General features: G+C 39.4%; 1 protein-coding gene across 1 annotated transcript in view; it reads left to right on the forward strand.

Moving 5' to 3' along the window:
- The window catches only part of CCDC178 (coiled-coil domain containing 178), a 197,725-nt gene that overhangs the window by 163,464 nt on the left and 19,526 nt on the right, over positions 1-14,735 (forward strand). Inside the window, 1 exon segment of the mRNA XM_076328954.1 lies at positions 11,561-11,695. Coding sequence (XP_076185069.1) covers positions 11,561-11,695 — 135 coding nt within the window.

Raw genomic sequence — 14,735 nt, forward strand, 5'->3', positions numbered from 1 at the left:
ACCCCCTCCAACCTTCATGTTCCCTTCATAATCCCATCCTACCCATGAATTCTTATAATTTATGAATTCAATACTTATTGTTTATGAAGAGCATGAGTGCATCTGGCTCTTTCCAAGACACTTTTTTAACAGGATACTGTTGGCCATGAAGGTGACATCTAGTCCGCAAAATAAAAGAGGGTTAGGGACCTCGCTTGACCTGTTCCGTAGTCCTCCATACTGTATATTTATGGTACCATGTCCTGTTTTGGCTTGTGCTAGCTAGCACTTTCCAAGAGAAGGCCTAACATGAGTCAAGGAATAACATGCACCAGGGACTGCCTCAAGCAGGGAACGTGGATGGGACATCACCAGCTTTAGGTCCTTCAGCACAATACAGTATTCCACCACTGTCCCAAGAGGCTTTGCCATACCTAAGGGTATGCAATGCCTACTCTCTGTTTCGTCTTCATAGGCTGAAACAAAGCCTTCACATTAATTCAGTCATTCATCCGTTAACCCCTCTCCCCCTAAAATGCCATTTGTGTCTTAGGGCAATGAGGCTATCACACAAGACTGAGAAGTGGTAGTGGACTACATAGTGCGGACAAAGCCAGCCTGTGCAACTTAGCCTTACTGCCGTAGAAGGGTTCCTAGCTGTGTTTACTTAACGATATGAAAGTAGCCCCAGGGGTTGAGAAACAATGTGCATCTCTAAGATGCAGTCAGCCATCAGCACAGAGGTAACATCTGGCAAGAAGTTATGCACATCTTAATTGGCCAGCTGTTCTTCTGATTGATTCATTGCCTTCCAGGAAGCATACTTACCTCTCTGTGCTCAAGTTGGCCCTGCAGAATATCCAGCCTCTGGGCTGCTTTCACTGTCCGGACGGCGTATTGTGCAAACCCACGTGGGAAATTCTTGTGCAAAGCCTGGCAAAGGCTCAGCTGAAGCCCATGTCATTCCTCAAATGGTTAACTAAGTCAGGTTTCTGCCACGGCTAAAGGGATGCTGGTGGGGATTCAGCCAAGCATCCAGGAGCATGCGTGACTGTGGAGGTGCCAACTGTATGACCTGGGCTATCGTGGCACACGGTCACGCTGCACAAAGCCTGGGAATAGGCTGGTGACTAACAGCTCTGGTGAGATCATAGGCAGGTGGCAAAGGCCTCAAAACACAAAGGAAATGGCAGTACTGTCTGGTTACAAGAGGTTGGTTTCTGATCAGAGAGCAAGATAGGCTTGATTTATGATCCTTGAGTTCTCATGAAGTTATAGGGGATAACTGATAAATGTATGTGTCATCTAGGAAAAAAAAAATTCTTCCTTTGAATTTCGTTTCACTGTTTTGCAATAATCAAGAGATACTTTATATGAATCAGAAGCAACTGCTCAATATAAATGTTTATCATCATAATATTTGATGTTCCTTAGTCAAGACAGGCAGCGTGCTGTCTCTGTATTCTGCTAGGTCTACAACTGAAGTACTTTTTGGTAATTAATCCTAGTGTATTTTAAAGGTAGCAAAGAAGGCATGAATTCACCCTTCACAAAGATGGAGCTTATCTTAGACCTCACTATCAAATTGTTTGGGGAAGTAGTGTAACATACTCATATTAATGTTAGTTTATTAGTTTTATTTTTAAGATTACAAGCTCATGAAAAAAATTCTCAACAACACTAAATGTCAAGAGTGCGAGTTTACTTTTTGAAAAATGTGTTAACAATTATACTCCAGAAATCCTTTAGGAGGGGACAGAGGATGAGATATGGTATTTTATTGTGCAATTTCTTCTTTTCAGAATAAGCAGTAGACTCTCTAAAAGGAATGATTAGAGACTATGGCTGCTTTAACAGGAGAAATTAATGGCAAGGTCAAGAATTTCTTTGGAGCAATCTTGTTTACTTGCAGGGTTTTGACACTTCAGCCTGTGCTGTCTGACATGTTCCTCTAATGGCCTTGTGCAAATACCAAATAAAAGTTGGGAAAAGTTGTAGGCTTCTGCAGATGAGAGCTTTGGAGGCAAAAAAACCTTAAAAATTATAAACCTTTGGTTTGGAGTAAGTGGAATTATCTGCACCTTTTCAAGATGTTTCCATTCATTGCTTCAGGATCCTGAGGAGGAAATAGCAGTATTTGATTATCAGTGCTACTAAATGATATAGAGAAAGCCATCTGGATAAGTACGGATACATTTCCCTTGTATAGCAGTAGAAATTGACAATTATAAAAACCTTTGAGGAAAGAATAACATCACACGTATTCTATATCCACTCAGCATCAAACACTAGGCTACATTTTCAGGAACCTAATATAGAAAGCACACTTTTCATTTTCAGATTGGTATTAAAAATGCCTACAGTAAGTAGCCACAGTAAGCAGAAAGATACCCTGATCTTACTCTATTGTCTCTTTTCCTTATCTTTTTCCTGACAGCAGTTAAAAATCATAATACCAGTCTTTAATTTTTTTCTTCCTCCATTAACTGATGTTTTTGTCTGCATTCACCGATATTTTTAGAAGCTTGTACTCTGATTTTTCACGCTTTTCTTCGTTTGCTTTTCAGTGGATCTTGAAATACAGTTTTCCTTTTTTAAAATTTAACGTTGCTAATCTGCTTATCAAAGCATTCACAACTGAAATAAGGTCAAAAAACAAGTGCATCTTTTCATGTATACTTGCACATCAGCTGAGATTTGTTTTTTTCATGAGGCTTTCACTCATTTTTAAAGTATATCCAGTCTGTTGACAAAAGAGCTTTATTTAAATGAGCTATGTAATCTTTACCAGCAGTCTGTGGAACAGATTTGACAATAAAGAAATATCTCATTACTTAGGAGCTTTCTATATTGTACAGGTGTAACTTGGTAGTTGAATAGTATAAAAAGATAAATATTAACTGGATTTTGCTAATAAATCTGCCATTCTTACAGCGCCAAAATCTGTAGAGTTGTTGTAATTGCCGTTGTTTGAGTTGTAACAATGAATGGAACTGATAAGGCTTATGTCATTTACATAGAATTTAGCATTCACAGCTCACTGTTGAATTAATATGACACACACATTGGGTCCTCTGATATAAGATTAGCATCATTTGAAAATAGAGAAAGTGTAGATTTAGAAGTGACATATTAGTCTCTGTTCAACATGTAACGGTAATTTGCTCAGGTCTGAAAATCATAGTAGGTTACTACTGACAGCAGTGACTAGTAGTTAATTCTTCTTCTGTTAGTTTCATTTTGGTTTGCTACATTTTGTAATAAACTGATGTCTCAAGAGGGACTACTGCAGAATTACAAAATAATATTATGTTGAATCCAGAAGGTCAGGTACCAGAAGGTCAGGTACCAGTTATATCAGTGTCAGTCAAGAGTGGTGTTGAAAGAGTTATATTCACTGAATGTAAAAGAGAGTCGTGTTTTAATAAAATAATTCAGTGAAATAATCTTAGTTTCCTGTACTGTCAACACCATAGAATAACTACGGTTTTAGCTGCCTAACATAGCAGTCAGATGCCTAAAGCCTTTTGCAGATCTAGCCCTGGTACAGTAATGCCAGAAATACACCCTTCTTCATCACACACTATGATTTCAAGTCTTCCCAGTGTCTTCAGTTGAATCTGTCATTGCTAATCAGCTCTAGAAATTAAAGACTTAAATTGGATGTCCCCCAAAAAAGAGAGAGCACAAAATTCCCAGTTATCTCTGAAAAACTGAGTTTAAATGATTTGGTTAACGTGCCAGGGATACAGTGTGGCAGAGATACGAATATAATACATTTCTGCAGGGTTACTTTCAGGAGCCTTGATCATTACAGTGTACTTTGTCTTCCATCATTCTCTGCCTTCTTCACAGCGTGAACCTGACTCATGCTCAGTATAGGATTGCAGGTGTACGTAAGCTTTCCAAGTGTTTTTGAGAACTGATAATGTATTATTTTATGATGGTCCTTAGTATGACTATGTCTAGCTCATTCATGTTCACTTGAGCTGAATCCAGCCTATTGTTTACTAAGATTTCTGCCCAACTTCATCCTGTATGATATTACATTGCAAACCTTTTCTCTTGCAGAATGGAGGGGAGAGGTCTTTTTTCTCTAAATAATTCTGTGAGTTTTGTTTAAATGGTGGGATCTAGTGCTCCATTTCTCTGTGATATGATCATTGCCGTCTGCCTTGACATTTTTTAGCTTCTGGATTGCTGTGTGTATTGCTGACATCTCAATTGGTTATTGTTAATGTTAAATGGTTTAGGTTCATAATACTTCATCAAAATATGGTATTGGTGGTGGGCTGAGTCTAGTGAGACTTCTTGGAAATGCTCTGCCCATCTGTTTCTCTCATCTGCCTCAGCTATGTATATTTTCCATTCTTGCTGCTGCTTAGTCCATTTCTTCTTCTTTTTAATATCCACAAATGGATATGGATGTCCCTTGGTAAGTAGCTTTACCTACCTACTGAAACTGCAACATCATCTGCAGCTGCTAGTTCTTTTAAAGGTCTCAATTTGTATTTCTTGTATTTCCTTAGATTGTTTTCAGTCTGGAATCAACCTTTGTTCAGAGTAGCTATGTCTCCAAGTCTGTAATCAGAGAAATTTCCATTCCTTGAGCTGTGTGGCTGAGTTTGCTTCCTAGTTTTCAGGCTGTTTATGAAGGAAACTTCAGGAAAGGAAAAGGAAATTTCAGTTGGTACTTGAAGGAAAACTCAGAAAATCAGCTTTTTTCTGGTAAAATATTATTGCACTGGCAATCCATATTCCATTTTTATGGTCTAGGTTTGGATTTCCTTGTTTGATGTTACTGTATCCTAGCATAGCTATGTAAAGCCTAGATTAGACTATGACGGTTAGAATTGCACCAGTTTTGATTAACAGTTGGATTTCTTAATCACAAGTTGGCATCCTTAACACAGACTTCACAGTTTGATCCAAATATACCTTCTGATTTTCACAAAGACTTTTTTTTCTCTGTGTTTCCTGAGCACCGATAGATGGATATTTACGCTGATACACAGATAGGCACACTGTTGTCAGTGATGAATCTCATCCTGGACCAAAATAACAGACATTATAGAGAAAATCAAGTTTCAGTGCTTGCTGTGGTTTAACCCCAGCCAGCAACTAAACACCACACAGCTGCTCGCTGACTCCCCCGCAGTGGGATGGGGGAAGAGAATCGGAAGGGTAAAAGTGAGAAAACTCATGGGTTGAGATAAAAGACAGTTTAATAGGTAAAGCAAAAGCCGCGCACACAAGCAAAGCAAAACAAGGAATTCATTCACTACTTCCCATGGGCAGGCAGGTGTTCAGCCATCTCCAGGAAAGCAGGGCTCCATCATGCATAATGGTTACTTGGGAAGACAAACGCCATCACTCCGAATGTCCCCCCCTTCCTTCTTCTTCCCCCAGCTTTATATGCTGAGCATGACGTCATATGGTGTGGAATATCCCTTGGGTCAGTTGGGGTCAGCTGTCCCGGCTGTGTCCCCTCCCAGCTTCTTGTGCACCCCCAGCCTGCTCTCTGGTGGGGTGGGGTGAGAGGCAGAAAAGGCCTTGACTCTGTGTAAGCACTGCTCAGCAGTCACGGAAACATCCCTGTGTTATCAACACTGTTTCCAGCACAAATCCAAAACACAGACCCATACTAGCTACTATGGAGAAAATTAACTCTATCCCAGCCAAAACCAGCACAGTGCTGTATTCCTGATCTAACATATGACAAATTGCTTTGTGAAGATGGTTTATGTACAGGGTAGAGTTATAAAGACATAAGCATTCTTACTTGCTCGGCAAGGCTGGTACATAAACAATCTGATCAAATGTAGGACCAGTGAGAGGCTCAAGAATGCTTACAGAGGACAGTATTTTTAAAAATTTTGGTTGATAACAATGGAAAAATGTACTAGTTACTATCTGCAGTCAATATTTTTCCAAAGACTTACAGTTTTCACCAGATTATTTTTATGAAAAAGTCATATCACATACGAAAATGCTGTCCCCTTTGAAATGTGAGTCCCCTTTGCATACTGCATCTAGTAAAGGAAACATCAGTATAATTCTGTAACAGGAGCAGAATAATGTATTTTGCCCGGAATACCTCACAAAAAAAGCAAACTGCTTGGGCTATCCAAACAAATTCAGCCTGAGGCAAACACCTGCCATGCACATTTTTAGATCAAATGTTTAAAGTTTGGTAAAATTTAAAGAGGAACTTCTTTTGAGACAAGCAGTATCCTAGTTCTGCCTATAATAATATCTACTACCTTTTATGTGATCCAGAACCTTGCAGTTTTACAGGATCAGACACCTTAGAAGCAAGTATGTGTTCTAAATGCAGAATACATTTGTCTTATTAATAATTATTAATAATTAATAATTAATAATTATTATTTAATTTTGGAAAATAAAATGAAACTTCATTCATAGAAGGTCTGACTCTCTCTTTGCATTCTCAGGTGTAAAACAGGAACAGTTATATTCAGATTGGTTGAATCTCACTAATTAAAAACAGCAGAGAGGAGAATTAGGTTTGTAGTCATAACCCAATATAATGTTAGCACGTAGTCACTGGCCAGAACTGGTAACTGAAGCAGTCCAAGTAGTATGTTACTGACCGAGAAAAAGCATCATGACTGAGTTCCATGTGCTGTTCACTTTGTATTCTTAACGGGGCCACGTGCCATTTGATGTTTAATCAAGTAAACACCCCTAGTTTTGGGTCCATTGTCAAATATGTCTGTAATCTGCATTGGTCCAGTCCTATGCAGCTGGACTGTGTACTAAAAGAGAAGCAGGTGAAAATTTTGGGTTCCTGTGAACTGCCAGGCAACAAAAGTAAAAAGTGTTCTGGTCTAAATAAGATACAGTTCCTTCTCTCTATGTGGGATTTTCTTTCAATTTACCTTTTGTTTACTGTATAGAGAATCCAAATATTGTGATAGCATTAATTAATGAGGACCTAGAAGCAATAACACTGGAATAATGAATTAGGCTTGAATAGGCCTCAGCATCAAACAGTATCATGTGTTTTTTATCCCAGTTTGATCCCTCAAATAAGAAATTACAGATTAAAATATTAGCTTAATTTCAATCATATTATTGCAAATCAGGCATGAATTTAATGAAGTATCTTGATTTAGCATAACAAAAACCTTAAAGGTGAGAACAGAATAAGGTACCCCGAATCATAAGCTTCCTCTCTAGTAAGATAGCAACGGCAGCTAATTCACACCTCCTTTTCCCAAATCTACGCTGATATTATTGATGATATTAGTACCATATATAAACAAGGAATTAAACATAGAGCCATATGCTCCCCTCTGCTGTGAGGCACAGAGGGGAGCCACAAGCCAAGGAGAGTATCAGTGAAGCCCCAAAGTAGCAGTATGGCTAGGGCAACTCCTTGACAGTGTCATTCGTTCTCCCCAGCAGCTCACAAAGGTGCCTCTCCAGCAAAGCCATCAGCTCATCATCCTCTTGTTTGTAGGATGAGGACTGGGAGGAGTCACTTGCTACAAAAATTGTCCCCTCCCAGCAAAAAAAAACCCCACATCTCTTTGAAAGCTATTGCTCCTTCTTGCAGGATGAATTTTGTTTTGATGCTTGCAGAAACCCCTACAGTCCCTTTAACGTAGGTTGTTTTGTGGGGACTAACAGCAGACCTGTATCAGCTGCAGCCATGGCAGAACGACAGAAACAAGGATCGTGGCGCTTCCTTTCCTTTTGAATCCCCAAAATCTGGAGCTAGCTTATCTTTTTGTTTCCTTTTTTCTTCAGTCCTGCTCCTACAGCAAAGTAAATGTCAGAAACAAAGTGAATCTCATACAAATATTTGGCTACTGTACACATTCCTACACCTTGAACACTGGAGATGCTGTTACCTTCTCTGTCAGCATTTGGCTCAATGTGTTGAGAATACTTAGGAAACAGCATGTTTCTCAAATAGTGAAAAAAAAAGCAATGAAAAATGAAGGAATTAGCAACAATGTCATGTATGCAACTCATGCATGCCATGCCTTCTTAAGTCTCTACATGTGATCAAAATTTAAAAGATAAGGAAAAGCAAATAACTCTATGTCTATTATATGACCGAGAAGAGGATCTAAGGGAGAAGTATCAGTGCCTGTAGGGATAGAGAGATCATGGCAAAAGCTATGAAATCTACAGGCTGCTTTTGGGCTGGAAGTGCTCTTTAGCTAGGTTACTCAGGATTTTTCTGTTTTAAATTGTTCCCTCAGCTAAGGGTCTGCAGTCAACTCAGGAGATTTCATGGCCCCTCCTAGGTCAGTGGGTCCATCGGTTTATTCTAAACTTTCAGGTAACATTATTTCATCAAGCTGTTGCTTTCTCGCAGACATGTATTTCTGATCGTGTGCATAAACGTTATTTATGTTGCAATTAATATTGTAAAATTAATAAATATTGGGTTTAGGCTCTGTCATGCACCGTATAGTACCAAAAGAAGGGGGGGGGGAACGACCACTACTCAGACTCCACAGTCAGGCGGGTACTATATGGTGGCAGTTTATTATGAGAGCCAGAATCCTTAAGCAAGCATACAGGTTCACGAAATAGTAACACATAACACGACAAAACTACATACACAGGGAGGGTAATATGACCTGTCGATAAGGATCAAGCCGGTGGTCACAGACGGTTCGGGGATCTCAGTCCAGCTGAGAGGGAGCTCCAAGGAGCCTCCTCCAGTCTGTGTCCTTTTGTGCTTTTGTTGCCGCATGGTCTTGGTAGATAAGCCCTTGGTTGGGTCTTATCTTTTACTCAAATGTGCCATCTTCTCCCCTTCCCTCTTATTTTAACAATGAGGAGCCGTAACTGCTAAATCACTGAACTAAGTGCTCAGTATCACAAGTTGGTGTTACTTTATGCAGGCGAGGTCCTCCTTTCACTTCCCCGCCTTAGGTTTTCTCTCTCAGTGCATTCAAATGTGTTTCAGAGCCTGAGGCTTTAGGCCCTTGACATAAGTTTAGGCCTGAGAACTGTGAGAGGTCTGGCAGAGGTGGACTTATCAAGGATGACAGTGTCCGAACAGGCGAGAGCTATGGGGCCTTCGCTCCATCCTGTCCCCCATTTCTGCACAGTCATTGCTCCCTTGTGTCCCGCTACATGGGGGCATGGGCATCACAGGCTCCATTATGCTAGGCACAATAAAAGGTATTCAAAATATGAGATGCATTAGATGCAGGGATACTTACAATAGTAACAAGAGCTATCACGGACTTGCAATTTTCAAGTGTTTATTCAGTTCTTTGAAATGAGAAACATTAGTGAAGGTCACATTGGACACCAGCCGTTATAAACTGTCAGTTTCTCAACAAATATTATAGCAACTTTCAAATAGCCAAATCTCAAAATTTTGGAATGTCTTTTGATTCTCTCAAGACAAAAAACTGGATAGCCGTTGAACTGGAAAGCCACTGATCCCTTTCACCATTCACTGACGAATCCTTTCACGTGCTCTCCCAACCACCATTTTCCTCATCATGACAACATATCTTGCAATTATTTTACCTTTTTACAAAAATGAGAATTTTGATAATCCAGAAAATAGTTTTCTACTTAATTTGTTTTTCTAGGGCTTAAGTAGGTTGTTTTATTAAAATGTCATAAGTTGTTATGTTTTTCTCCTCTCTCACCTGCATTCTTTTTCAGACTCCATAATGGTATCAAATAACACGAGATTTGAAAATAGTTGAATTAACAGCAGACCTGCAGAGAGAGATAAATTTCGGGGAAAAAATTTTCTTAAAATAGGAGGAAAGGAGCAGTGGTACTTAGAAAAGCTTCTTCAAACCAGAAAACATATTCCTATTTGTGTCCAGGTTTTGGCTGTGATTCAGATTGATATTTTTATATTTTCCCATTGAGTTTTTCTATCTTCCCTCATGTTATTTTTAATAGACACTGGCAGGACTCAAAAGAATTATGTACAAAGACCTGTTTTAATATTTTACAGCCTCATTTACAAAGATGCAGAGTACTCACAGCTTCCATAGAATCTAATGGGACTTGTGGAAACTCAGTATCTCTGAAAATCAGGCCATTAATTTTGAAAATGTGCATTAATTACTCTCTAGGCTGTAATAGCTCACTTGATATTACTATAATCTACATTCTTTTGAAAAAGTGTATTTTTCACCTGGTACACTGCGCTTGCTCCTAAAGAGCAGTCATATCTTATCATGTAAAAGCTTCTTTATAACTGATCCAATTATTGACCTGTGGCATTGACCTTAATGAAATGTAATATTTCCAAAGGAATGGTACAATCCGTTGTGTTAATCTGGTTGACAGGCATACTCTTGAAGGCCTCATGCTAACAATAGCTATGGAATTTATTGAAATAATTAACCTGATGAAACACAAAACCGTGTATTTCCACTAAGCAATCATTTAGGTGGTTTAAATTTCCATTTTCTAAATTGTGACTCGTGTAGAGTATGCGGCAATGTTTGCAGAATTTACCAAAACCCACAGTCGTTTTCAAAAACATTCTGTGTTGGTAGCTTTTCGGATCTCATTAAAACATTTTCCTTCTAGACCGAGACCTGCCACACCGTGTTTATGAGTTCCAAATACTTGCAGATTAAGGGAAAATTGATACCAGTCTTAACTGTAGATTGTAACAATAATTACTGTTAGCAAATAGCAAAAGCCTACCCGGTAAGCACTCCTACTTTGAATCGTTCCAGTTAGGATCCTTTGCACCGAATGCGGTTCCTAGGATGTTATCTTTTCCATACGTCTATTTAAAATCCATTTTTTAAGTAGCGTCACTCTCAGCCGCCGCATTCGGTGCAGTTTAGTGCTGTTAGATGCTTTCATGTCACATGGTTATAGCTAGGTAGATTAATAGGAACTTCTATCTGGAAATTTCTTTCCTGTTATTGTTCTCCCTGAGCAGCTGATGGCTAAGTTAATTCTCTTTAGTTTTGTCATGCACTAAAGCACACATTGCCAAGCTATGATAAGCTTTACACAGGGAAAAAAAAAAAAGAAAAAAGCCCTTGTGTCCATCAAAGTCTTAAACTTGCATTTTAAACTTTGGCCTGACCTGATGTGCCATTCAAAAAGCTTCAAAAGATTATTTTTTTAAGAAAGGTTCAATATGTCCCGAGGCTATCGGTTTTGAGTTAAAGTGGGTGAAGTAGAAATATTTTACTCATCAGCTTTGCAGTCACAGAGTTTGCCTCAGCTAGAACAAAACTGCTGAGGCATTTAGAGAAAATTAACCCCCCATCCTGGCAGCCAGATGTGACTGGTTTCTGATGAATGCACATGAGCGGGCTGAAAAACCAAGGGACTGTGAAATTCCTGTCAGGTCCGTACAGCGCAGAATGGGCTATTGACTGCTTTCTATATTTCCCTCCATCATTCTTCTTGAACGCTGCCATTAATTTCCTCTCCTACTCTGACTTGGGAATTTAATTTTTTCCCCCCTCCCCCCCCTCCCCCCCTCCTTGCCTCTCCCCCGCTGCCCCGACCGTTGCCGCCGCCGTTGCCGCCGCCGTTGCCGCCGCCGTTGCCGTTGCCGTTGCCGTTGCCGTTGCCGTTGCCGCCCCAGCTGCGGGCGCTGCGGAGGCGGCGGCGCGGGGCGCTGGCGGCGCGGCGGAGGCGGCGCGGCCTCTCCATCCAGGCTGGGCTGGCGAGGATCCAGGCAGCCTCTCAGGAGAACGCTCAGAAAATATTAGCTGTGCAGGTAGGTGATTGCAGGGAAGTCGGAAAGATCATTCTGATCTAGATTGAAAAGCAAATGATGGGTAGTGTGATGAAGCATTAAAACCATATCCCATCAGAGTTTTATAAATTTTTAACCTCTTTAATAAACTGGAATTGCATGAAGGATGAATTCAGTAAGTTAGCACATATACCATGCGTAGTTGGGAAAAAAGGGGGAGATTAGATTTATTTCTCACAAACCTTTGAAAAGGTTGTTATAAATACATTGGATACAAACATTTGAAACATCGAGCGGCATTAGTATTGCTGCTCCGTTGTTTTAGAAGATGTTATCGTGTCCCGTTTGGTGCAAATATTATTTCCGTGGTAAACAATACTGTCATTTTCACTGTATTCGCATTTAATTTCTTTAGCGCGAGACTATTTTTTAGAAGTATCGTACCTTCCTGGCTCAGTTATATGATGACTTTCCCTTATCTGTAAAAAAGCAACGTTGGGGGGTTATGAGATTTAAAAATGGTTTCCAGGGATGTACGGTTTTTCATTTTATGACTTATTCCCCGGATATATATATATTTACTAGGGAAAATAACTACTCTGCAGTATAGTTTGAATGTTCTTGTTCTTTTTGTCTTGTGCTATGGTATCGTAGTCATATGTCTGTAAAGCCACTCCTTTCAATCTCTTCCCATAGTTAACGGCCATAACCAGATGGCGTTTGTGAAGGGTTTTTAAAAGACTTAAGTGAAAAATTTCCTCAGACTTATTCCTTGCAAAAGAAGTTATGCTGCTGATGCAGCTTTAGTGCAGCATATTCTTATAAACCTTGTTTTCTAATTTTTAACAGTCAGGCTTTGTTGTATGATCACAGAAACGATTTTGTTACATTTTAATATTACGTAATTACACCTCACAGTTAATACCTGATGCGTTAAGGTAAAAGCTAACTTAAATAAGTTCTAGAATTCCATTAAACTGCGTCAGCGTCATGATCTGATTTCAGTATCTCACTAAGATGATTTTTACTTTAAAATTCCAAATTTTCTTATATGTTCTACTTCTGTAAAAGATTTAGAAAATTCTAGTCATATTAAAATCAGAAAGTCAAGAAAAATAATTAAGATAAAATATAATCAGACTTTATACTTTTTTAATTATTTGTAATACTTTTAATTTTATGGACTTTTTGGGGGTGTTATACGTGCTAAATATTGCACTGACCTGTGAGCCAGTGAAAAGAGGTAAGCCAGGAACTACACTGACAAATTTGAACAAAAAAAACTGGAAAGGCTCCTTTTTGATTTTTGCGGGGGGATAGTCGGGGTGATTTCTGTTCTCTCCTGTGTTCAACTACTCCAATAGTGAATGAAGAACAGCGACAATCGATGCGCAGCCTAAAGCTCATGAATAATAATAGCAGTGACATGGAAGCCACAGGTGGCAGTTGGTTTCCTCACACATGAATCTTTACATTAATCTAATGTTACACAGTATTTTAATAGCTGTACTGTGAACCTCATATACAATTGAACTCTTATGTCAATAACGAGTCCACGTTATAACGAATGAGTTTTGCAGAAATCCTACACCTTAGCATAAATTTCTCCATTCATGTTGTTCATGCTGAGAAGCTGTGTCTGTAAATCTTGTCACCCTGAATAACTCAACTAACTAGAGATGGGCCTAAACAAAGCTTTTAGATGTAAGCCCCGGCAACGTTTGGGGGTGTTCAGACCCAAGTAGCTCAGACCTACCAAAGACATTTTGTTCAAAGTCTGGACAACATTCCATTCCCTGTCCGCTTTCACTGTCCATGACATCCTTTTCTGATATTCTGATCCTTTTCTGGTGTTCTAATATTCTTGTTATGTTTTTATGCAGTTTGACTGATAATAACTTACTATTAAAATAGTGAACAAGGAAAATATATAAAATTAAAATGGAAACTAGTTCAGCTAAGAGCAATTACCAAGGTGTATAGAAGAGTATTTCCTTTCAGCAGTGTGGTATTTTTATATTTTAGAGGTCTTGGCAGTAATTTATTTTTATATGGACCGGTGTCTTTGTTTTATCTGCGTTATTGTCAGATAATCTATCCTTCTGTCAATTAAGTTCTTCTGTTGATGACATTCAGCATAGTGGCACGCACTTCCAAAACAAAAGCTGGCAGCCGTTCCTCTCCCTTCCTTTTCTCTCAGCAAGAAATACCCCGAGTTTGTTGTTCCTAGCGGCCGGCTCGCATTGAAGTGTGAGGATGAGAACCCGCTGCACTGAGCAGTGTGCGAGTGTGCAGCAACATGGTGATTCCCGCTCACGAGAGCTTGCGTCCCAGCAGCTACCTTGACTAGAGCAAACAGGAGCAGCTGAATCACAGAGGAAGAGTGAATTAGAAGAGGCAGTAGATACAGTACATTGGCTGCCTAAGTGTTTTCTAATATTTTACAGAAGCCATGACCTGGGTGAGATCCAAAGAGAGACTTAAATATTCTTAATATAATGGAGGGGGTTTGGGCCTTTTCACCAGGTACTTTTTAACTAGCAACACTCTCCAGTTATACACAGCAGCAGTGTTTTGAGAGAATTATGATGTGAAAATCAAGAGCTGCCTCAGACTGGAAGACAGAATTGACCAGTGTTTCATCATTACTAGTCTATACTACTAAGCCTATTTTTAAAAGTCTAGATTTGCCTTCCAATCACTTCCAATGGTGCAGATGGACCATAGTGCCTGTAAAACTTTGTGCTTGAGAAGGATAACTGTGCCTGTAATAAGAAGGTGATATTGCCAAAGCCATTAGTGAGGAGGATGTTTCCAGTAACAGGTATTGGTGGAGTTAGTCATCACCTTTAATAAACACCAAAAAAAGCAAAACCTTAGGAGGGATCCCAGTTAATAGCAAAGTGCTTTTGTTAATGATAATTTGAAAAAAATAGGTGCTTGCAATTAAACCTCTCTAAAAGTTTTAAATTAAGAGGAGAGGTTTACAATGATGGCAAGCTCCTTTGGTGTCTGGTCTCTCAAATCCATTTCAGAAAGAATTATATGCAGTACCAGTCCC

The sequence above is a fragment of the Aptenodytes patagonicus genome, chromosome 2 (assembly GCF_965638725.1).
Source record: "Aptenodytes patagonicus chromosome 2, bAptPat1.pri.cur, whole genome shotgun sequence".
In the NCBI taxonomy this organism is placed as follows: Eukaryota; Metazoa; Chordata; class Aves; order Sphenisciformes; family Spheniscidae; genus Aptenodytes; species Aptenodytes patagonicus.